Genomic DNA, 23,768 nt, shown 5'->3' with positions numbered 1-23,768 from the left:
GAATCACTGCACTATCCCCTCGCCGTCTGTCCGCAGCGGTGCCAATTCGCTGTAACTCGCGTCCCGCCCCCAGCCAATCACACGCAATTCTTCCCTCCAGGACGCCCATCCCAGGACCTCGCCCACGCCGAGGTCCTCTACACGGAGGGTCAACGTCGAAGGAAAGGATTGCTCTCCCGTTGCAAGAAGATCGGAGCCTGCCTCGCCACCGCCGCCGCTGCGATATCAATGCCGCGGACCTCGCGTCCGAATTCATGGGCTTCATTGGGAGTATCGATAAATTTGGGGCGAATGGCGCTGCGAGGAGGAGGGTTTCCTGAAAGAAGTTCGCTTAAATATTGCGCTGCTTGGGAGACGCTTCGGGGAGGGAGAAGAAAGGGAGAACATCGATAACACACACATACTGTACAGTATATGTTTTATACGATATAACATATACTGTATGCGCGCATGTGTGTGCGCGAGAGAGGGATAGTTAGACAGAGAAGGATGGGGGTGAGGAAGAGGGAGAGAAAGAGAAAGGGGGAGACGGAAGAGGAGGAGGAGAGAGAAAGGGAGAGAGGAAAGGGGATGCGACAAATCGCGGGCAGCTCTTCCTTCCGTCTGGCCGCACTTCCCTCTTTGTTGAAAAACAAAATTAATATAAGGGAATTTTATATATATATAAAAATGAAAGGTCAGTAGATGGGAATTAATTGCACAGAACTATAATAATCTAAAAGATCATAAGTGAACAAAAATAATCAAAAAACGAAAAGCCCACCAAGCATTCTCGCTCCAACCAGGACAACGCTGTGGAGAGGAGCCACCCATGGCGATGTCATAACGAAGACCCCTTGAGGAATGTTCCACCACACCCTGAAGCTTCCTTCCTCTTGCCCACGCCACGCCATGGCCACGCCCACATCACTCCCACCTCCACCCACGTCCTCCCGCCCGCCGCCCTTCCGACCCTCGTTCCTCGCATCCTTCCGTCGAACCGTCTCTCGTTATCTTCCTTCCGTTGCGCCGCCCTTCCTTCAGAGGCGATTTCTCTCGCCTCCTCTCCCTCCTCTCCCTCTCTCCCCGTCTCTTGAACACGGGTGCTAGTAATTGCTGAATGAAAACTCGGAGTAAGAAAGAGGACGAAGAGACTAGAAGAGACCCAAGCAGAAAGGCACAGACAGGAACAGGGAAACAAAGGGACAGACCGACTGACAGGCATGGATGGTATTCTGTTGTTTTTCATCCCTTTCTTCCGCTTCCTGACCCTCCGTGAGACCCTCCACCGAGTGGTGACCCCCCCCCCCTCCTCGCTCGCCTGACGCCCATGGGCGGCGAGGAAACAGACACGCGGGGGAGATTCTCCTCCTGCTGCCGGCATCTACGGGCTAAGAGGAAGGGCCTCAGGGCCTGCAGTCGCTCCTGCTCATAAGGCAAAGGAAAATCCTCCCTCCCTCTCTTCCGCGCGCATTCCTACACCACACACAGCCACCTCCACCCTTCCTCCCCAATTTTCCCTCCTAACAAAATTAAATAAATAATAAAGCCCATTGACAGTACTGCGAGAGGCCCTCCAAGACACTCCAAGAAGGGTTTGCGCGACGCAAGCAATCAGGTAATGCGACCGAAGTGGCACTGATCTCGCACTCCTTATATGGGGATTCAGCGGGATTGAAGGACTGCTGGGTGCCTAGGTGGAGGGGGAGTGAATCCTCGTTTTTCGTGGGGGTTACGTTCCAAAAAGAACCCGTGATAGGCGAAATCCGTGAAGTAGTAACCTTTATTTTTTTTACTATTATTATTCAATGAAATACTCTACAATACACTGAAACCAAAGAACAAAACCTTTTTACAGGCCCAAGCATTTGTTCAACAAATAAAAGTACTGTATAAACGTTTTTTACAAATAACTACTGTACTGTAAAATAATAATTTTAATCATCAATACGAACTGAAGGCTTCATGGGTTTTAGAGAAATTTTGCATACTTAAATTTGGCAAGCTGTTTTACGTATATGTACATATTAAACCGTAACGTTATTGACACACACAGGTAGAGAAGAAGCGGAGAGACTGTTTAGCCAATCAGAATGCAGAACACAATGCACAATGCAAATCTGTGAAGCAGCGAGAACGCGAAAGGTGAACCGCGTTATAGCGAGGGTTCACTGTACAAGGAAAGTGACAAGCGGCAAGATGAGACACAGACAATTACAGAAATTAATCAAACCGACTCGCATGGGCTATTTTTGACGAAGCAAATGGCACGGCCTTCCTGACCCACAACGACAGGATCTGCATAACCTTACAATCCCTGCCCTGCGCGAGGTTGACTTTGGCACAGCCATTCCTACAAACTTTCGAGGCGGCGGCACACGGGAACATTCGACCATACGCGTGATGCTGAAAGTTTCTTGGACATGGGGCCATTCCGGTGGCCATCCGCCTCGCCTTCGGCAAGAAAAGAGCCTGCAACCGCTCCCTTCTGCCTTCCACACTCCTCCAGCCTCCACCAAAAAGAAACAAGATGGCGAGAAGGTTACAATGCACATTATCACGTATATCCTAACCCTCTGTTAGGATATGCACATACAACTCCAGTACTTTTTATTAATTAAATGCTCCATCAATTACTCTACAAATAATGCCTCCCGGTTCTATAAGGCGATGGCGATAATATAGACTAAAAAACGTACCAAATAACAAAGGACGTGAATATTCGCGACGAACGACAGCGTCTGGCCGGCTGCCGCTCCCAGAGCCCCTCCCTCGACTTGCTTACAAAGAAGCCACTTTGAAGGAGTGACGCCCTTCGCGGCATCCAGAGACAAGGGGACCGTCCGAGGACAAAAGCATTAAGGGAAACCTTAATGCGCTTTCCGCGCGGGCAACATCTTAAACCCCGACATGAAGAAATAAATCAGGACGATCCGTAATCCTGACACCCCCCCCCTCCGCCCCTTCCCCCGCTTCACAAGCTCTGCTGTTGTCGCTCATCATACACGACGTTAAAGGACGCAATAAAAGGAGGGAGTGAGAAGGGGAAATAATGTGAATGAAAATGAGAAAGGAGAGGGGAAAAGAGGAGAAGGGAGAAGAAAAGAGAAGGTAGAAAAGAAGAGAAAAAAGAGGAGAAAGAACAGAGAAGAAAGGGGAAAGGGTGGGAAGGAGGAGGGGAGGGAGAGAAGGAAGGGAAGGACAGAGGGCGACTATGAAGTCACCGCTTTCCGCCGCCGCCGAGCGAGCCCTGGGTGGCCATGAGCGCCTCTGAGACGCGTCAAGGGCACGGGCTTCGCAGCTTTGTGTTGTCTGCGACTCGAGACAGAATGGCACAAATCGCAATCCCTCCTCGCGCCCTTCCAAACGGGCAGTGTGAAAAACTCCTGTCGATAAGAACTGATTTTGGGATGTACCTCGCTTCATCTCGGCGCGATCGCCGGCCGGATCCAGGGAAGCCCCTTCGAAAACAGACCAACGCAAAACGAGCTGACTTCTCTCGGCGCCAACCTCGTAGCACGGACTCCCCCGGCGAATGTCACAGGGTCTTCCGCGATAGAGATGGCACAGTATCGGAAGGAGGGCGAGCCCCAAGAGGGGCAGCCGCAAGAGGGCCAGCATCAAGGCAGCGACATGGAAGCGGTCCGAGTCAGTGCCACTCCGGGAGAAGTGACTCACAGCCGGTCGCCAAGGCTGCGCCCACGAAGCCGCCATTCAGAGCCTTCTGCTCATGTACACCCAAGGCCTTCCTCAGCGTGTCAGTTACTGCGTGAACGTGAGTGTGCGCGCGTATACATGTGCGTCACACTCAATGTAAGTACGAGTGTGTGCGCGCGCCAAGAAGACCTTTCCCAGCCCGTTTCCTGGGCGTTCCGCGATGCGCCAGGAGCGGAGAGCAAAAGCTAATTAGAAGAGCTGCAGATGAAAGCGTCTTCCTCAAACGGCCCCTTTAATTATGCCGTCTCGGAAAGGCACCAGATCGTGACGCAGACTCAATCACACCAAGTCTGATTTTTTTGATTCACGTACAGGGCTGCCATGTTTCTCTGCTCACATCATCTACTGCTTCCCTGTTGCTCTGTCACCCTCCCGTCTCCCCGCCTGTCCGTCCGTCGGTCCGTCCGCCCGCCTGCAGGTCGTTGCTGTCTCTGGGTTCCTACGAACTCCAACGCGGCCACGCTCGGATCAAGTCGGCAAAGGTTTCTGCTGCGGAGGCGAAAGTGACAAAACTTCGAAACCGGGAACTGTAGGAACATAATGACAAACGGCCACACCCTGGCCACTCTGGCATGAACCCTGTCCTAGTGAGTGCAACTCGAACCGCAACGCAAGTGACACTGACAGCCGCCAGGCCGGCTGCCGCACCCGCGCCCTCAGTGCGAGGTGCAGAGGGGAAGCCGAGCTGTGAACGGAGAATGCAGTGACCAAGCGGCACTGCAGCTTAGTACGTCGGTGTGACTTATGGAAGGGCAAATACTGACAGTGAGACGCGTTCAAAAATATTTCACGACATTCTAGCCATGAATTAGCAGACCGAAAGCACACGAGCAAAAGGCCAGATATTCTTTTCCAAAGAACCATCTAACCGTTCAGTGGAGGCAGTAACTCCATTACCATCACAAATCTATGTCCGCCACGTCGAATATTTAACAAATTTCTAGTCATCCCGTGAATCGGCAGATATTTCAAATTCCCAAAGTCCACAGAACTTTCTCGCAAACATCCCTCTCCCAGGGAACCCAGTCACGCACACGTCCGCGCGCCGTCTTCGGGTTACACCGAAATTATAGAAAATGTGTGAGCCGCCACAGCCCCCAGCCCCAGGGGAGGCCGTGGGAGCAGCAGCAACGTCGTTTCAACTTGGCGTGTGACAGCGACGTCAGCAGGGGCGTCGCAGGCTCTGAGGCATGCCTAGGATGGCAGGAAGCACCTTCAGCATTATCGATGGCTATGACAAAGGCGGCGGCCGTGCGAGTTCTTGCTGTGTGAGGATTCGCTTGCCTGCGGGTCTGCAATCGCCTGGTGCGACTCCCTCAAGGCTCGACCAGAGAGCACGCTTGCGTATGGACGCCGTGTGACGGAGAATCTGTGCTACTAGGATGTTCTTCCTGGCAAATTAAGTAAAAAAAAAAAGTTCGTGTATATTGAATTTAATATTCTAGAATATTAATATGTGCATAATTTTATCAAAAACGATATATTTATCAAAAATTATGTGATATGTATGAGAACGATCGTGTGCTTCCCGAAAATTCACTCGGAAGGAGCCATGTTTGTTTACAAGGGGACTGTCTGCAACCTTCATAGCAGCGCCACTGCCGGCGTGAACAGCAGACCAGCTGCTTGCGGAAAGTTCATACGGAACCGCCAAAAGTGAAGGAAAAAGTGCCAGCGCGATAGGCGTTTGCGAGGCCGTGATGCCAGACAGCTGCCGGATTCGGATGCGCCGCCCATCTGTCGGCGGGCGGGATGTATCGCACGGGCTGACAAGCGGTTGTGCTGAGCCCAGCTGTGTGTCACCGCGCTATCGGCGCCATTAGTGAGGCCTTGCAGGGACAAATGACGCCCACTGACAAACCCCTTCGCCCTCCCGTCGCCCCGCGCCCTCCGCCCCTGCCCGAGGAGGAGTCGCGGGGAGGAGAAAACACAAACACAGACACGAGTATTTTACCGATGGTCGAACAAAGGACATTTGGCTTTCAATTCTGTTTGGCCATTTCTTGCCTAATATTTTAATAAATCAAATAAGAAAACCATACAATTGCACATTATATCCATTATATGAAATGTACGGCGGCCTGATTGACAGGGAGAAGGAGAGGTAGGAGGTAGGAGGTAGGAGGAGGGAGAGGTAGGAGGTAGGAGGAGGGAGAGGTAGGAGGTAGGAGGAGGGAGAGGTAGGAGGTAGGAGGAGGGAGAGGTAGGAGGTAGGAGGAGGGAGAGGTAGGAGGTAGGAGGAGGGAGAGGTAGGGGGTAGGAGGAGGGAGAGGTAGGGGGTAGGAGGAGGGAGAGGTAGGGGGTAGGAGGAGGGAGAGGTAGGGGGTAGGAGGAGGGAGAGGTAGGGGGTAGGAGGAGGGAGAGGTAGGGGGTAGGAGGAGGGAGAGGTAGGGGGTAGGAGGAGGGAGAGGTAGGGGGTAGGAGGAGGGAGAGGTAGGGGGTAGGAGGAGGGAGAGGTAGGGGGTAGGAGGAGGGAGAGGTAGGGGGTAGGAGGAGGGAGAGGTAGGGGGTAGGAGGAGGGAGAGGTAGGGGGTAGGAGGAGGGAGAGGTAGGGGGTAGGAGGAGGGAGAGGTAGGGGGTAGGAGGAGGGAGAGGTAGGGGGTAGGAGGAGGGAGAGGTAGGAGGTAGGAGGAGGGAGAGGTAGGAGGTAGGAGGAGGGAGAGGTAGGAGGTAGGAGGAGGGAGAGGTAGGAGGTAGGAGGAGGGAGAGGTAGGAGGTAGGAGGAGGGAGAGGTTGGAGGTAGGAGGAGGGAGAGGTTGGAGGTAGGAGGAGGGAGAGGTAGGAGGTAGGAGGAGGGAGAGGTAGGAGGTAGGAGGAGGGAGAGGTAGGAGGTAGGAGGAGGGAGAGGTAGGAGGTAGGAGGAGGGAGAGGTAGGAGGTAGGAGGAGGGAGAGGTAGGAGGTAGGAGGAGGGAGAGGTAGGAGGTAGGAGGAGGGAGAGGTAGGAGGAGGGAGAGGTAGGAGGTAGGAGGAGGGAGAGGTAGGAGGTAGGAGGAGGGAGAGGTAGGAGGTAGGAGGAGGGAGAGGTAGGAGGTAGGAGGAGGGAGAGGTAGGAGGTAGGAGGAGGGAGAGGTAGGAGGTAGGAGGAGGGAGAGGTAGGAGGTAGGAGGAGGGAGAGGTAGGGGGTAGGAGGAGGGAGAGGTAGGGGGTAGGAGGAGGGAGAGGTAGGAGGTAGGAGGAGGGAGAGGTAGGGGGTAGGAGGAGGGAGAGGTAGGAGGTAGGAGGAGGGAGAGGTAGGAGGTAGGAGGTAGGAGGTAGGAGGGAGGGGTAGGAGGTAGGAGGAGGGAGAGGTAGGAGGTAGGAGGTAGGAGGGAGGGGTAGGAGGTAGGAGGAGGGAGAGGTAGGAGGTAGGAGGAGGGAGAGGTAGGAGGTAGAAGGAGGGAGAGGTAGGAGGTAGGAGGAGGGAGAGGTAGGAGGTAGGAGGAGGGAGAGGTAGGAGGTAGGAGGAGGGAGAGGTAGGAGGTAGGAGGAGGGAGAAGTAGGAAGTAGGAGGAGGGAGAGGTAGGAGGTAGGAGGAGGGAGAGGTAGGAGGTAGGAGGAGGGAGAGGTAGGAGGTAGGAGGAGGGAGAGGTAGGAGGTAGGAGGAGGGAGAGGTAGGGGGTAGGAGGTAGGAGGGAGGGGTAGGAGGTAGGAGGAGGGAGAGGTAGGAGGTAGGAGGAAGGAGAGGTAGGAGGAGGGAGAGGTAGGAGGTAGGAGGAGGGAGAGGTAGGAGGTAGGAGGGAGAGGTTGGAGGTAGGAGGAGAGAGAGGTAGGGGGTAGGAGGAGGGAGAGGTAGGGGGTAGGAGGAGGGAGAGGTAGGAGGTAGGAGGAGGGAGAGGTAGGAGGTAGGAGGAGGAGAGGAGAGGTAGGAGGTAGGAGGAGGGAGAGGTAGGGGGTAGGAGGTAGGAGGGAGGGGTAGGAGGTAGGAGGAGGGAGAGGTAGGAGGTAGGAGGAGGGAGAGGTAGGAGGTAGGAGGAGGGAGAGGTAGGAGGAGGGAGAGGTAGGAGGTAGGAGGAGGGAGAGGTAGGGGGTAGGAGGAGGGAGAGGTAGGGGGTAGGAGGAGGGAGAGGTAGGGGGTAGGAGGAGGGAGAGGTAGGGGGTAGGAGGAGGGAGAGGTAGGAGGTAGGAGGAGGGAGAGGTAGGAGGTAGGAGGAGGGAGAGGTAGGAGGTAGGAGGAGGGAGAGGTAGGAGGTAGGAGGAGGGAGAGGTAGGGGGTAGGAGGAGGGAGAGGTAGGGGGTAGGAGGAGGGAGAGGTAGGGGGTAGGAGGAGGGAGAGGTAGGAAGTAGGAGGGGGGAGGGAGAGGTAAGAGGTAGGAGGAGGGAGATGTAGGAGGTAGGAGGAGGAAGATGTAGGAGGTAGGAGGGGGGTGGGGAGGGGGAGAGGAAGACATAGGAGGAGGGAGAGCAAGACGTAGGAGGAGGGAGAGCAAGACGTAGGAGGAGGGAGAGCAAGACGTAGGAGGAGGGAGAGCAAGACGTAGGAGGAGGGAGAGCAAGACGTAGGAGGAGGGAGAGCAAGACGTAGGAGGAGGGAGAGCAAGACGTAGGAGGAGGGAGAGCAAGACGTAGGAGGAGGGAGAGCAAGACGTAGGAGGAGGGAGAGCAAGACGTAGGAGGAGGGAGAGCAAGACGTAGGAGGAGGGAGAGCAAGACGTAGGAGGAGGGAGAGCAAGACGTAGGAGGAGGGAGAGCAAGACGTAGGAGGAGGGAGAGCAAGACGTAGGAGGAGGGAGAGCAAGACGTAGGAGGAGGGAGAGCAAGACGTAGGAGGAGGGAGAGCAAGACGTAGGAGGAGGGAGAGCAAGACGTAGGAGGAGGGAGAGCAAGACGTAGGAGGAGGGAGAGCAAGACGTAGGAGGAGGGAGAGCAAGACGTAGGAGGAGGGAGAGCAAGACGTAGGAGGAGGGAGAGCAAGACGTAGGAGGAGGGAGAGCAAGACGTAGGAGGAGGGAGAGCAAGACGTAGGAGGAGGGAGAGCAAGACGTAGGAGGAGGGAGAGCAAGACGTAGGAGGAGGGAGAGCAAGACGTAGGAGGAGGGAGAGCAAGACGTAGGAGGAGGGAGAGCAAGACGTAGGAGGAGGGAGAAGGAGAGGAAGAGGTGGAGGAGGGAGACTGAGAGGAAGAGAGGGAGATAACCTATCTCCACATCCCAGAGTATCCGGTCATCAATTTTAGCAAGCGGCTCCTGCACCGCGAAGACCCTCCAATGGTATGTAAACGAGCGGACGGTCGGTAAACACGCTCTCTGGGAGCAAACAAGTTTCGAAGGAGTAAACACGCTTAATGGTGAAGAAAGCGCTAAGTGCGCCGGGGACGAGTGCGGCGAAGGGGCGGGCGGGCGGCGAGACAACAGGGCGGTGGAAGTTATTAAAAGGGAAGGAGGTTATTCAGCCGCACGGGCGGGTGTCGCTGGGAGACAACGGGCCGTGAACAGATAAAAGTGGGAGGACTAGAAAGAGGAGGAGGAGAAAGAAGAGAAAGAGGAGGAGAATAAAGAAGAAAAAGAGGAGAAAGAAGAGAATGAGGAGGAAGAGGAGAAGAAAGAAGAGAAAGGGGAGGAGGAGAAAGAGAATGAGGAACAAGAGGAGAGAAAGAAGAGTAGGATAAAAAAGAGAAAGGTGGATGATGATGAAGAGGATAAAGAAGAGAAAGAGGAAAAGGAGGAGGAAAAAGAAGAGAAAGAGGAGGAAAAAGAAGAGAAAGAGGAGGATAAAGAAGAGAAAGAGGAGGATAAAGAAGAGAAAGAGGAGGATAAAGAAGAGAAAGAAGAGGAAGAGGAGGAGAAAGAAGAGGAAGAGGAGGAGAAAGAAGAGGAAGCGGAGGAGGAAAAAGAAAAGAAAGAGGAAAAGGAGGAAGAAGAAGAGACAGAGGAAAAGGAGGAGAAAGAAGAGAAAGAGGAAAAGGAGGAGAAAGAAGAGAAAGAGGAGGAGGAGGAGGTGAAAGAGGAAGAGGAGAATGAGAAAGAGGAAGAGGAGAAAGAAGAGAAGAGGCTGAGGAGGAGAAAGACGACGACGACGACCAAGTCGTGAAAGGAGCTGTGCCCTGGGAAGGACCTCGCCGACGGGTCACCGCGGCCCCCGAGCGGGCAAGAATTTCCTGACCGCGTCCAAGGCGGGCCCGTCCTGGCGCCGCACCATTAGTAACCTCGAAGCTTATGATTGGCCACGCCTCTCGGCGGCTGGTCACTCTGGGGCCACGACACCCAATGGCCAGGGTGCACAGATAAGAAGAGACGAGTGAGCTTCTGTCCTGAGATTAGCTTATAACGTTACGAAGATGCTGACGGCGGCGACCTGCATGGCACGACCACGGCCATTAGCCGTTGGTCAAAACCGACGGAGGCCCACTCGCAATGACGCGCGAGGAGCGGCCGCCCATAAAGTCTGAGGGCAGCTCTGGGCCTCGAAGGTGCCTAACGCGCCGACGCTCTCCAGGCCACTCGGGAGGGTAACAGGCAATTTACTTATCGGGATCCCTGACGCAGCTCAAAAAATGGAGACGTCGGGGCCAAACGGGGCCACCTCCTACTCTTCCGCGGTAGAGGCACGCGGGGAGGCCGGGGCATCGCCGCCGCCTTTCGCTCTCGGGGTCTTGCTCCAGCAGGCAAACCGGGAACAAGGGGCAGCCTCCCCGTCGTCATTTTCCACACCGGACTCCCTCATATTTTAGAGGATTCTTGAACTCAGGTATTCATTCAAAAATTCTCATTTAAATAAACTTGGATGCAATGCTGCTCTGGACGTCATCACAAACAAGAGTCCATTCCTGCTCTCCTTTCATCACTCCAGACTCGATCACACGAGCAAAACGTGAAAGCCTTTTGGCCATTCGACTTGCGCATTCAGAAGTCCCTTGAATTCCTCCCCCATCGCACTCGTCCCTTTTAAAGGCAGGGGGCTGTACAGGCGTGCCCTTGAAGCCAGGTCTCACGCCCGCAGACAGTCAAGAGCACAGATTCCTCGTCCGCTCAGCCCTCCGTCCCGTCGGCCCGATTTTAGAGATGTCCACGAGGGTCGCCCTGCGCCGGGGCGCTCGAGGCCGAGGAGTGGCGGGGGAAGGGGGGAGGGGTGTAAAGGCTGGAGGAGGGGGTGAAAAAAGGGGAGAGGGTGGGGAGGGGGAGGGAGAGGCAGGGAAGGGAAGGGGTGGTACGGAGGGGGTAGAAGGGAAGGGGAGAGAGGAGGAGGGGAACAGCGTGAAGCTCAAAGGACCGTGTATCTGCCGTGATCCAAGGGTATCATTTTCTTAATAAATCATATATGTTTAAGCATGTGCGCGTGCGGGCGTGTGCGTGTGTGTGTGTGTGTGTGTGGGGGGGGGGTACGTGCGTGCGTGCGATCAAATTTAAATTATAAAATATTCTACTGGCACCACTATAAAACTCACACACAGCACGCCGAGGCAGCACCAGAGCCATGGCTGCTGCATCCGTGGCTCCTGCACGACAACGCATTTGCTTGGGTATTTAAACAGCTTTGGTCACTGATGGCCAGCATGCATTAAATCCCAACGCAGAATGGCGGCAAACTGGGATAAAACTATTCTGGAGGCGGCGGTGATTTTCCCTGGGCGAAGGACTCTCGAGACTGACTAGGCCTATGGCGAGAGGAAGGGGAAGGGGCAGGTAGGCAGCGCGGTGCCCTGAGCAGGTGAGGCCAGCTGGAACAATCCATCACGGCAGACGCGGAGCCACAACGTCGCATTGTCCACGTCCCTCGCGAGACACAATCCGCGCCTCGCCCCGGGGGTCTTACACCGCACGCAAATTTCAGCTTTTATCACAAGTGATCGCCAAGCGCCTGAAGCCTTTGAAAAATTGAGGTGAGAACTGTGGCTGATAATCCCCTCCGATCCGCCCCGTCTGGTGGCGAGGGCGGAGCCGACCGATAGGACGAAGGACCTCCTCCTTCGCAAGCCTTTCCTCGGTCCTACGGGCCACTTTGACCTGCGATCGAGAAGAGGCTCATGCGATGTCGTTCACGGGATGCCTTCGCACACAAAGACTATTACTTTATAGAAAATGCAAAGATATATTTCGCCATTTAATTCCTTTCCAAACGCTCGGGGGACGATTTTGGTCAGTGTGTTTACACAATTTGAAACCTCTGTAGAACTACCTTTCCATTTTTGTTATTTCGGTTTCTATCATTATTTCTCATTTCTCATAATTCTTTACGCTCGTTATTCCGACCGTATGTCGTGCTATTCTTATTCATTCCTTAATACCCCATCTACTAGGCTACTAATCTCTCCACTCCCTCCCCTTCCCCCTCCCTCCACCCCTTCCTCTCTCTCCATCTGTGTGCGTGCGTGTGCGTGTTCGTGCGCGCGCGCTGAACTGCATCCTCCACTCACAGAATGCCGTCCATCTTTTTGTAATTAATGACTTGTAGCGCTATTGCGATTCCCTAATGGCGTAATCAATCATTCGCATTTATTGACCCTCATCTAGAGTAAATGCCCCTTTAAAGGCGATGTACATATATTATGAACATAACGGTATGGTAAAACAACCCATGTGAACATACTACAGGGGTCACTCCACCGCGGGGTTACGTGCAACGAAATGGCCTGCACTCCGCCCAGGGACTTTCCACACAGGCTGAGAAGGGCGAAGTGCGAAGCCTAGGCCGAATTTCGCGGCCAAACCTAACAGCATCTCCGGCGCGGTTATAATCGCGAAGTAAATACTGGCGTCTGTAAGGGCGGGCAGGATTGGTTCTTGTTTGTTATTGTCCCTGGTGCGGGAGCGCGAGAGCGCGGTCCTGCGGTCAAAGGAGACCACTTCGTCAGGTGTGAGGAGTCGCGGGGTCGGGCCCGGGGGGTGGGGGTGGGGGAGCAGTCCTGCTTCACAACACACTAATTCGCTCCTCAGGGAGGGGGTCTCGCCTTAATTGCTACCGCGACAATTCGCTACAAATCCTCCCGACGAGGCTGCCAGGGCTCCGGCGAGCGCTGCCCTTCTTCCCGAAGGGCCGAGAGCGTGACACAGACGGCAAGAAAAGTCCTCCCCCAGGTGCGCCGCATGCTCAAGGTTTGCCCCTTGCTCACACGTCCGCCCCCCCCCCCGCCCCCCCCCCGCAGCCGTGTCGCCAGCGGATCGCCTCGCAGTGGGAGGAGAGCAAGACCGGCGGCATGGGTGGACACGCAACAGTTTCCGCGTTCTGCTATGGTAATTAAGATTCTAGATCCGTAATCCTCGCTGGCGTTGTCATGTCCGCTAACTGATGCTTCCGGTGAAGTCAAGAGAAACTACATCTAAAGGAAACACGATGAAACTCGAAACACGTCAAAGCTCCTCTGGCAACGCAGACGCCCGCACTGGCCGGACAGGTTAAGTCAAAACAACGTTTCCTCTAATGCGCCGGCGCGCAGGACACACCGCCCACACTCGCCTCGGAGCAAACCATGCATTGGACACGGGCGGAAATGCGGCACAAAGGCTGCCCGTAAACATTCCGAGACAGCTCGAATGGCAGGAAAGAAAGGTGAAACAGAAAAGAGAGGGGAGAGAGGAAAGGGAGGGAGAGGGGAGAGGGAGGGAAGGAGGGAGAGGGGGGGGGTCTCCGGCATATCCTAGTTTTTATCCTCCCGGCCCTCCTCCCCGCCAGTGAGCCGCCGTGACACGCAGGATTCCCGCCATAAAAACCAATAAGCCGCTTACGCCACAAAGGCGTCACCTCCGGTTTCATTTTCATGGTCGCGTCGGAGTCGGGCGACGGCCGGGTCTGGGCCTTGACTGGCAATCCTTCTCATAAATCATTACTTATTATCACTCCCTTCTTTCTGGCCTATGCTTCCGCCCCCTCGCTTGCCACAGCTTTTCTTCCTCCCCAGGAAAAGTGGCGGGCGCGACGCGTGGCGAGAGCCTGGGGGAGCGGGGCCCGACAGCCAGGATGAAAGGGCGCGGAGCAGACGGGGTAGAAGAGGGATTTCCTGAATCCCCTTTGGTTATCTCGCGATCCCGAGAGAAAGAGGAGGGAGAGGTACGGCAAGAGACGTGGTGTCAGTAGAGGATCAAACAAGTTCCCTGATCCTTACGAACACTGCACGGGCCACCGGAGAAAAGAGAACGGGACACGGAGGGAATGTGGAGAGACGCCACCAGAAGGCTCGTGGCACAAGGACGCTACTGCAATCCTTCAGGAGACGAAAACGTTTCCTGACTCGGCCTTCGCGGGGATTCTGCATCTGGGGCTGCCCCGTCGCGAACCGCCGCTTGTCAGTCCGCGTCGGCAAGTTAATGCCATGCAAATGAGGCATTTCATCTATAGCACTTCATTCCACTATCCCTGAGAGGCCTCTGGGAAATAGGCCACCGCTGATGCCTCCTCTGACTGCAGCACTCACTGCCCGGCGTGTACCTCTCAGCACCAACGGTAATAATTAAATCAGGACTCGCTGTCAGCTACAAACCAGACGCACACTACACAGGGGAGGAGCGGCCGCCGTATTCCAGTCAGGCACTGAAGACACGCTGGCTTTATTCTGCGGACATTTATCGTATTATTCACTACCACTTCGCATCCTGATGAGCGGAAACGGGACGCCTTGATGGAGCGAGCGCGGCCGCACAGTGACCCCTCCTCCCATGGGGACCCCTCCTCCCATGGGGACCCCTCCTCCCATGGGGACCCCTCCTCCTATGGAGACCCCTCCTCCCATGGGGACCCCTCCTCCCATGGGGACCCCTCCTCCCATGGAGACCCCCCCTCCCATGGGGACCCCTCCTCCCATGGAGACCCCTCCTCCCATGGAGACCCCTCCTCCCATGGAGACCCCTCCTCCCATGGAGACCCCTCCTCCCATGGAGACCCCTCCTCCCATGGAGACCCCTCCTCCCATGGAGACCCCTCCTCCCATGGGGTCCCCTCCCCCCATGGGGACCCCCCCTCCCATGGAGACCCCTCCTCCCATGGGGACCCCTCCTCCCATGGGGACCCCTCCTCCCATGGAGACCCCCCCTCCCATGGGGACCCCCCCTCCCATGGGGACCCCTCCTCCCATGGGGACCCCTCCTCCCATGGGGACCCCTCCTCCCATGGGGACCCCTCCTCCCATGGAGACCCCTCCTCCCATGGGGACCCCTCCTCCCATGGAGACCCCTCCTCCCATGGAGACCCCTCCTCCCATGGAGACCCCTCCTCCCATGGGGACCCCTCCTCCCATGGGGACCCCTCCTCCCATGGGGACCCCTCCTCCCATGGGGACCCCTCCTCCCATGGGGACCCCTCCTCCCATGGGGACCCCTCCTCCCATGGGGACCCCTCCTCCCATGGAGACCCCTCCTCCCATGGAGACCCCTCCTCCCATGGAGACCCCTCCTCCCATGGAGACCCCTCCTCCCATGGAGACCCCTCCTCCCATGGAGACCCCTCCTCCCATGGAGACCCCTCCTCCCATGGAGACCCCTCCTCCCATGGAGACCCCTCCTCCCATGGAGACCCCTCCTCCCATGGAGACCCCTCCTCCCATGGAGACCCCTCCTCCCATGGAGACCCGTCCTCCCATGGAGACCCCTCCTCCCATGGGGACCCCTCCTCCCATGGGGACCCCTCCTCCCATGGGGACCCCTCCTCCCATGGAGACCCCTCCTCCCATGGAGACCCCTCCTCCCATGGAGACCCCTCCTCCCATGGAGACCCCTCCTCCCATGGAGACCCCTCCTCCCATGGAGACCCCTCCTCCCATGGAGACCCCTCCTCCCATGGAGACCCCTCCTCCCATGGGGACCCCTCCTCCCATGGGGACCCCTCCTCCCATGGAGACCCCTCCTCCCATGGAGACCCCTCCTCCCATGGAGACCCCTCCTCCCATGGAGACCCCTCCTCCCATGGGGACCCCTCCTCCCATGGGGACCCCTCCTCCCATGGGGACCCCTCCTCCCATGGAGACCCCTCCTCCCATGGAGACCCCTCCTCCCATGGAGACCCCTCCTCCCATGGAGACCCCTCCTCCCATGGAGACCCCTCCTCCCATGGAGACCCCTCCTCCCATGGGGACCCCTCCTCCCATGGGGACCCCTCCTCCCATGGGGACCCCTCCTCCCATGGGGACCCCTCCTCCCATGGAGACCCCTCCTCCCATGGAGAGCCTTCGCATAAAGCTCTCTTCGGCAATTTCATTAGTCGCTGTTGTAACTTTACATTTGCTATTATACGGAATAGGAGGTAAAGAAAGAAAGAATGGAGAAGGAAAAAGAAAGAAAGAAATGAGAAGGAAAAAGAAAAAGAAAGAAAGGAGAAGGAAAAAGAAAAGGAGAAAGAAAGAAAAAGAGACAAATAAATAAACAAAGAAAAAGAAAAATAAGCAAACAAAGAGAGAAGGAAAGCAAGAAGAAACGAGAGGAGCGAGAGGCGGGCAGGCACTCCGGGCGTTATATACGAGAGGCCGCGCGCAATGTATCACAAGGCTCGACAAATTACCTAAATTGCAGCAGCTGTAAAAGTTCGTTCCTTCCGCGTCCGCAGTCCGTCCCTGCGCCTCCATTCATCACCGCAGGTCTCGTCAGAATCCCTCGCGCGGGACACGACTGCCGCCTGCGCGCTCGACCCCGGGCGGCAGCTGAGAGGCCCCACCTGACACTCGTCGGTTCATTTTGGTGCACCTCTCGCCCTTTCATTCTCCTTTCCACCATCAGCACTTACCGCCCCTGCTTCACTTCCTCCGTCTCTCTCACTCTCACTCGCATTTTCCCTTCCCCTTCCCCTTCTCCCGGCCTGTCAATACCCCCCCCCCTCCCCTCCGAACCGATCCTTTCGTCCCCAAGGATCTCCCCCCCCGCCCCCCCGCAATCTCATCCTGGGTGCTTCACGCGCCGCCACCACTGCACTGCGGAGAGCAGCCCAAGCTTCTAACATTTTCTTTTCTTTCCCCTTTCCTCTTATTTTCTTTTACGGTGAAACTACATAGTAGCGGTGAAACTCCTGGCCCATTAACGCTTCCCCTGAACACGCGCCTCCGCTCGGCCGCGCCGCTACTCGCCATTCATCTTCACGCGCCGTCGCCAGGCGCGGATTCCCACCCAAACTGACGAGCGATATCCGCTCCGTCCGCAGACACCCCGTCGGCCGCCGCTCTAGCACCGAGGCGCACCTCCCGACCCGCGCAACTTTTTTCGATTCCCTTCCCAGCATGTCAATTAATAGCCTCTTTCCTCCGCCGTGCCAAGCGGTATATCTTAGCAAAACCTTACTTGCCAACGGTCTATGAGCGGATGAGCAGCGTGGTTGGGCTTTGAGAACCCAGGGTGTGGAGGAAATGTCCCCCTTAATTCTTCTCACTTGAACACCACCGGTTATTGTCTGTCCTAAATAAGCGTACGAGTGTTCATGTCATAAGGGCTCTAGGTATCCCTGCTGCCATAGCAAAGACGGATGAGTAGTTTAGCTACCAACGGCATCCTTGAGGTGGACCCTCTGAATTGTAGCCATAGTTGTGTGCCCAACATTCCTGAATTCAGCCATCTCCCTAATGTAGGAAGGCACATCCCTGCAGTTCTTGTTTTCCTTCCTTTTTCACATTTTTTTTTCTTGGCCCTTTGCTCCTTATCATGTATACAAGTGATATGTGGTCTGGCATTACTAATAAAAATGTTGGCATATGCTGATGATATTTCTCTCTATGCTGATATTCCTTCTCCGGCAACTAGGCAAATCGTAGCTGACAGTCTCACTGTAGACCTGATGATGATTCAATGGTGGTGCTCTCGGTGGGGCATGAAATTAAATCCTACTAAGTCTAAAGAAATGATTGTGAGTCGGTCTCGAACGCAGTTGCCTCAGTATCCAAGTCTGCTGATTAACGGAGTCTTAATCACTTCGGTGGATAACTTGAAGCTCTTAGGTGTAACCTTTGATTTAAAGCTTACATTTGAATTGCATATTAGGAATATGGCCCGGGCAAATTTCATCAAAGTTAGGCATCATTCGCAAGTGCAAGAAAATCTATGAAGATGGCAACATTACACGTAGGTGCTTCTTTTCTTTTATTCTGCCTCATTTTGAGTATTGTTCTTGTGTGTGGTTATCTGCTGCAGACTCACACTTAAGACTGCTTGATCGTTCTTTTAATTCCATTAAATTTCTCCTGCCTGACTTAAATTTGGACATTGGACATCGTAGAGTTATTGGGGCTCTTTCAGTTTTATACAAGATTGTAACCGATAATTCACATCCCCTCTACAAGTTTTTACCTGATTTTTATCAACCTGCAAGAATTACTAGAAGTTCTATGACCCTCAATTGAATGACATTTGATGTGTAAGTCGATCGTCTACAAGTCAGTTTTCTAGATGCTTTTTTAATGCTATTTGTAGACTTTGGAATAGATTACCTTCAGAGATTGTAACTTCTTCGACTCGATAAATTTAAAACGTCAGCTAACATGTTTTTCTTACGTAATTAGCTGCCTTTCTTTTATTAATTCTTTCTTAGCTGTATCTTGACCTGCACTGACACCTTTGGTGGTATAAATCTCGATTTTTTCAGTGTGGCTCATTATATAACAATCTGGTCTGAAACCCCACAAGCCTTCCCTGTCATCAATACGAGCTTTTCATGTTTAAATATTCTACTCACATATATGCATACGCAAAATGCCTATGCACACACATGTACATGCTATATGTATATGAATACTTTCCGCACGCGCTTGTCAACGTATATAATGAAATACAGTACAAAGCACGAGTGACTGTAGACACATGCATTGACATCGATCAAATGAAACCAAATAAAACCCAACATGAGTAAGCCAGGACGCCGCCCAAGACGACGGACTCACCTTCTCCTTGTGGTGCGGCTTCGTGATCCGGCATTTGGGGATGATCTTCCCCGCGTACGTCTTGCTGGTGGTCAGGTCCGTCACCTCGTGCACGCGCGCGAAGCCACCCTGGGGAGGAAACACGGAGTCAGGAAGATCAAAAGTACACGAGACTACAGCACAAAAAGTGATTCATAATACACAAGTATATATAATCAACAGACTCAAGGGAGGGCAAAGGGGCCAGCCAGCCTACCACCCCAGCGCCATCAGGAGAAGGAATGGCCGTCGCCAGAGGGACTTTGTCAAGAGGTCACTGCGAGGGATTCCGCGTCTAATAATGGAAGGGCTCCGTCAATCAAGGCAGAAGCAGCAGTAGCAGGAGAAAGTGGAGGAGGAGGAAGAAGAGGGGGGAGGACGAGGAGGAAGAGGAAGAGGAAGAGAAGGAGAAGCAGGAGCAGGAGGAGAAAGAAGAGGAGGTAGAGGATGAGGATGTGAGAAAGAAGAGGATGAGGATGTGAGAAAGAGGAGGAGAATGAGAAAGACGATGAGGAGGTGAGAAAGAGAAAGACGATGAGGAGGTGAGGAGAAAGACGATGAGGAGGTGAGAAGGAGAAAGAGGATGAGGAGGTGAGAAGGAGACACAAAGGCACTTTCCGTGGCACATGTCCAGCTACGTATGGATGCCCCGTCGTTTGTTCGCGGGGACTGTACAGTCTCTTTGTGTCTGTGCCCCTTCCTACTGCTCCTTCCTCACCTTCCTACTCCTTCCTCACCTTCCTACTGCTCCTTCCTCACCTTCCTACTGCTCCTTCCTCACCTTCCTACTGCTCCTTCCTCACCTTCCTACTGCTCCTTCCTCACCTTCCTACTGCTCCTTCCTCACCTTCCTACTGCTCCTTCCTCACCTTCCTACTGCTCCTTCCTCACCTTCCGACCCTTCGCCCTCCCTCCTCTCATCCCTCCCTTCTTGCTTCCTTCCCTCCCTTCCTCCGCCCTTCGCGACCGGTCGAGATGGGAAATTCGCCCCTCCTCCTGGCGGGCGACAAGCCTTGGGCCTTCGTGATGTGGTTCGGGATTGATATGGAAATCTGGGGCATAAAATCCGACGAGCGGTTCCGCGGCATTCGACGCCCTCGCCGTCTGCCACGGCGCACAAATCCAAATGGACTTATTCCGCAGTAATGATTTTCTGCAGGTTAAATTCTGACAAACGTTACGAACCAGCTTGAGCGGCGGTCACGCGATGGGAATTCACATGCAAAAGATGCGACACTGAAGTCCCGTTATTCTAGAACCACACCTTTTTGAAAAATCGCATCCTAACTAGATTAAACTGAACCAGCCGAACCACACCCACGACCAAGATTACGTTTATCAAAGCATATGTCAACTTGCATAGAAAAAAAAAAAACTCTCCAGACAATGTTCTGATCTGAGGCGAAGCAAGAAAAAAACGACCTTCCTCCAAATCACATGACCTAATTCCAAGGCCGCCGCCACATGGGACCAAACGGCCGGCTCTGCGCGAGGCAATGGAGATGAAGAGGCGGCCCAAAAAGGCGAAAGACTGCGAGGAAGACGACAGAGAAAGGAGAGAAAGTGACGGGGAGGGAGAGGTGAGAAAAGGGAAAGGGAGACGGAGAAGGAAAGGGAAAGGGAGACGGAGAAGGAAAAGGAAAGGGACACCAAGAAGGAAAAGGAATGGGAGGCGGAGAAGGAAAAGGAAAGGGAATGGGGGGGGGGGAGACGGAGAGGGGAGGGGAATGAGAGAGGGCAAAGGAGGTGAAGAGGAAGGAAGAGGGATGAAGGATAGGAAGGGGGAGAGGGAGGTGGAAAGGGTATGACAGAAGGAGAGAGAGAGAGAGAGAGAGAGAGAGAGAGAGAGAGAGAGAGAGAGAGAGAGAGAGAGAGAGAGAGAGAGAGAGAGAGAGAGAGAGAGAGAGGGAGGGAGGGAGGGAGGGGGGGATGGGAGGGGGAGGGGAAAGGGAGAGGGAATGGGAGTAGGAGAGAGAGGGAGAGGGCAAGGGGGGGGGAGAGGAAGGGAGGGGAGAGCGAGGGAGGGGGAGAGGGAAAACAGGACTAACCCCAGCCTCCAAGCGCCAAACTGTGGCGAGGGGCCGCCGCCCGCGGCCCACTGCTCCTGTTCTGGGCAGCATCCCCGAGCCGCCTCCTCCTTAATGTCCCATCCACTTTATTCCCACATCAATCTCATGGCGAGATGAGAGCGGTCGTGTGCCAGCATCCGGTGCCACAATGCCCTGGGCCTCGCTCGCCGCCGGGCCACTTGGAAGGCCGTGGTTGACAGACCGGGCTGAGAAGCCATGTCCACCGGGAAGGAGAGCACCCCCCACCCCCCCACCCCCACGCAAAACAACAACATGCGCACTCGTGACCTTCCGAAACGTCAGTATATTAGGGTCGTTTGGCCGTCCTCCGCTGAGGCTGTTTCCGGCCGAGACGGCGCGGCGGCCTGCAATTATCCGTGCGGGTCGCGGGGCAGACCGCGCGGTGCAGCATGAAGAGTAAAAGGGAAACATTCCGGGCATTCTAGGATGCTCATAAGCAGGACGGCGCTGCCAAGGGGGGAAGGCTGGGCGGTAAAATAAGAGTATTGGATTTTTACGTGAAGAAAGAAAACCGCATAACAAAGTTGAATAAAAAAGTATCAACATGTGATAATCGAACACAAGAAAACTGGAATCATCGAGGGAAACAAGAATCAGCGATGGAATTAGTGACTGGGAAAGGAAAGATTAGAAAAGCAAGAAAAAGTCACGGAGGAGGCGGGCCAGCACCGGCGGCCGCACCTCCTCTGCAGGGCTCAGTGGACCAGTTGACCAACAATTTCTAAACATCTATTGGTGTGTGGTCGCGCTTGCGATGCCGGGCTTTCTGGGAATTACAAGTCGCCTACTCCTTGTGTCCCTTCTTTATCAGCGCGCCTTCCCTTGCCGCTTTCCTACGCATGCTGAAGGCCGGATTCCAGCCACTCCTCAAGCGCCTCCGCTTCCTTCCTTCCCTCCTTCCCTCGCAACGCCTCGCCACCACCACCGCGCTCTCATGAAAGCATAACCCCGTTAACACCCCCCCCCCCTCCGCGCTCACGACCCGCCTAACAAGGCCAAGAGGCAGCCTCGCGCCCTCCGCCGCCACAGGAGGCCGCCCTCCCCGCCCCTCACACCCTCCGTCGAAGGATAGCTGCCCCGGCGACGCGCTGCTCATAAAGCCCCTGAGTGGACTGGCCTTTAGGGCGCGGAAAGACGCCATAAAGTGGAGTGCAGAGGAAAGTGGGGCGCAAGTGGAGGAGGGCGCAATGCATACTACGACGGAGCCGAAATCCCGGCCTCTCGCGTCCGGGGGAGGCTGGGGGTGGGCGGGTGGCTGGGCGGGGGTGGGCGGGGGTCACCGATGAAACAGCGAGCGAGGAGACGAGTCCCTCGAGAGCGGCCGAACTGCATCGGCGCTTTGCCCCCGTCGGCTGACCCACATCCGGAAGGGCCTCGCCCGTCGCGAGATACGATCCCGAATCGGACACCGCATCCGGATCCCACGTCGCCTTCACGACTTCCTATCCCTCTTCCACCCTTTGCATCCTCTTACTCGCTCTACTTCGTTATTCTGATTCTCACACCCTCTCTTACCGCTTTTCTTCTTTCTCATCACCATCATCACCACCACCTCCATCGTCCCCTTTTCCTTCCCTGCCCCTTCTCCTCTACGTCTTATTCTTATTCCGCCCCATTCCAAGCTGGCAACGTATAACCGCGCTCCTGCCGAGCTTTTAACCGCAATAAGTCTACGGAACGAGTGACGATATTGAGGTTTTATGGGCGGCCTCGGCGAGGAGAGCGACGGCGCCCCTCGACTCCTTGCCGCCGAGGAGGAGGAGCGTCTCACGGCCCTTCCTCACACGGCTGAACTCCCTTCTTGCTCCTGAAAATTGTCATTATCACAATATCAAATGCTACGAGGGCCTCTATCATCATATTACAATTCTTATGACCTTACATACTGACGCTGATGAATATGAGAAAACAATATTGATAATGATTCAGTTTTCAGTTTTAATTGCATTTGTTACAATGGATATTCTTTGCTGTGACTTACTGTAAGTCTGCTTATTTTGCCCAAATCTTCCCCTGTGTGCAAGGTATGGCCGGGGATACCACTCACTGGCCGGGCGTGGGACTGAACGCAGGTCCGCAAGATTGCTAGACCAGCACCTTACCACTGCGCCAGCACAGCACACATGGTGACTAATTAGGACTGATGAAGACTAATAATGATATATGTCGACGAAGCCAATGGCGATAACGATGTTGTTGATGATATAAAAACAATAGCAACAATAATAATATCAACAGTGATAATATAACCAGTTTCATCGCTGACCTTACCAATATCATAATCATCATTTTGCTACTGTCACTATAATTCATTATCCCCGTCATCAATGTCATTATTGTACATCGCAACATTTTTATATCATTTTTATTCTAACATCAACAATATCAATTTTATCTATCATTATCATCATTAGGATAATTATCCTCACCGCCGCACTAGCATTACAGTTGGCATTTTTATTCTCATTGTCGGGACGATTCTCCCACAATCGGTACTATTCCTACCATGGTACTCCTATCAGCCTACAATCACCGCCACTGCCACAGCTTTTGCAGCAATTGTCACTGGAAACGAGTCTCCCCCTCGACACCTGCCAGTCCTAACCCAACGCCCCCCCCCCCTATTCCCACCCCATTCGCAGCTCGCAGACGAAGGCCCGCAGCGCTTCCCACGACAGGCGGAGGGAGGGGCCTCGGGCGCCCTAGACACGCCCGGCCGCAGACGGCTGGGTCGCCGCCGTCGTCGCGATGCCTTAGGGGCGAGCGAGGAACAACGCTTAGGGCTCCGAGGTGGGGCAGTGTCGCGACTTACGTAATCTGGTGGGCATCAGATGCCCGACGCCCCTGGGCCAGTCAGCCGATTAATGACATTTCACTTTCATTAACAGTTCCCTTATCTGCGCCACGGGCAAGACGGCTGGGGAACGAACGCTGCGCCCCCGGAGGTTCCCTGCGGACGCCCCCGGAGGTTCCCTGCGGACGCCCCCGGCTCCCGATGGCGCAGATTCTCGATCAACTAATTAGCCAAGTATTTTTGAGACCAGAAAACCCCTGCTTAAACCATCTGCACAAGAAAATACCTGGAGATGTTGCAAGCTGCGGAATGCACTTCGTTGAATTCCGGGGGGGGGGGGGGTGGAGAGGGGGAGGGTGAAAAAGGAGGAGAGGAGGTGAGGGGAGGGAGAGGAAGAGGTGGTGAGCGATG

General features: G+C 54.9%; 1 protein-coding gene across 1 annotated transcript in view; it reads right to left on the bottom strand.

The window, feature by feature from the left end:
• Positions 1-23,768, bottom strand: part of LOC113821461 (serine/threonine-protein kinase PLK1-like) — a 191,394-nt gene that overhangs the window by 50,304 nt on the left and 117,322 nt on the right. Inside the window, exon 2 of the mRNA XM_070137389.1 lies at positions 18,456-18,563. Within this exon, the coding sequence (XP_069993490.1) occupies positions 18,456-18,563 (108 nt within the window). The remainder of the gene's footprint in view (positions 1-18,455; positions 18,564-23,768) is intronic.

Source organism: Penaeus vannamei, chromosome 23, assembly GCF_042767895.1.
Source record: "Penaeus vannamei isolate JL-2024 chromosome 23, ASM4276789v1, whole genome shotgun sequence".
Lineage (NCBI taxonomy): Eukaryota > Metazoa > Arthropoda > Malacostraca > Decapoda > Penaeidae > Penaeus > Penaeus vannamei.
This window is presented reverse-complemented; position numbering and strand designations above follow the sequence as displayed.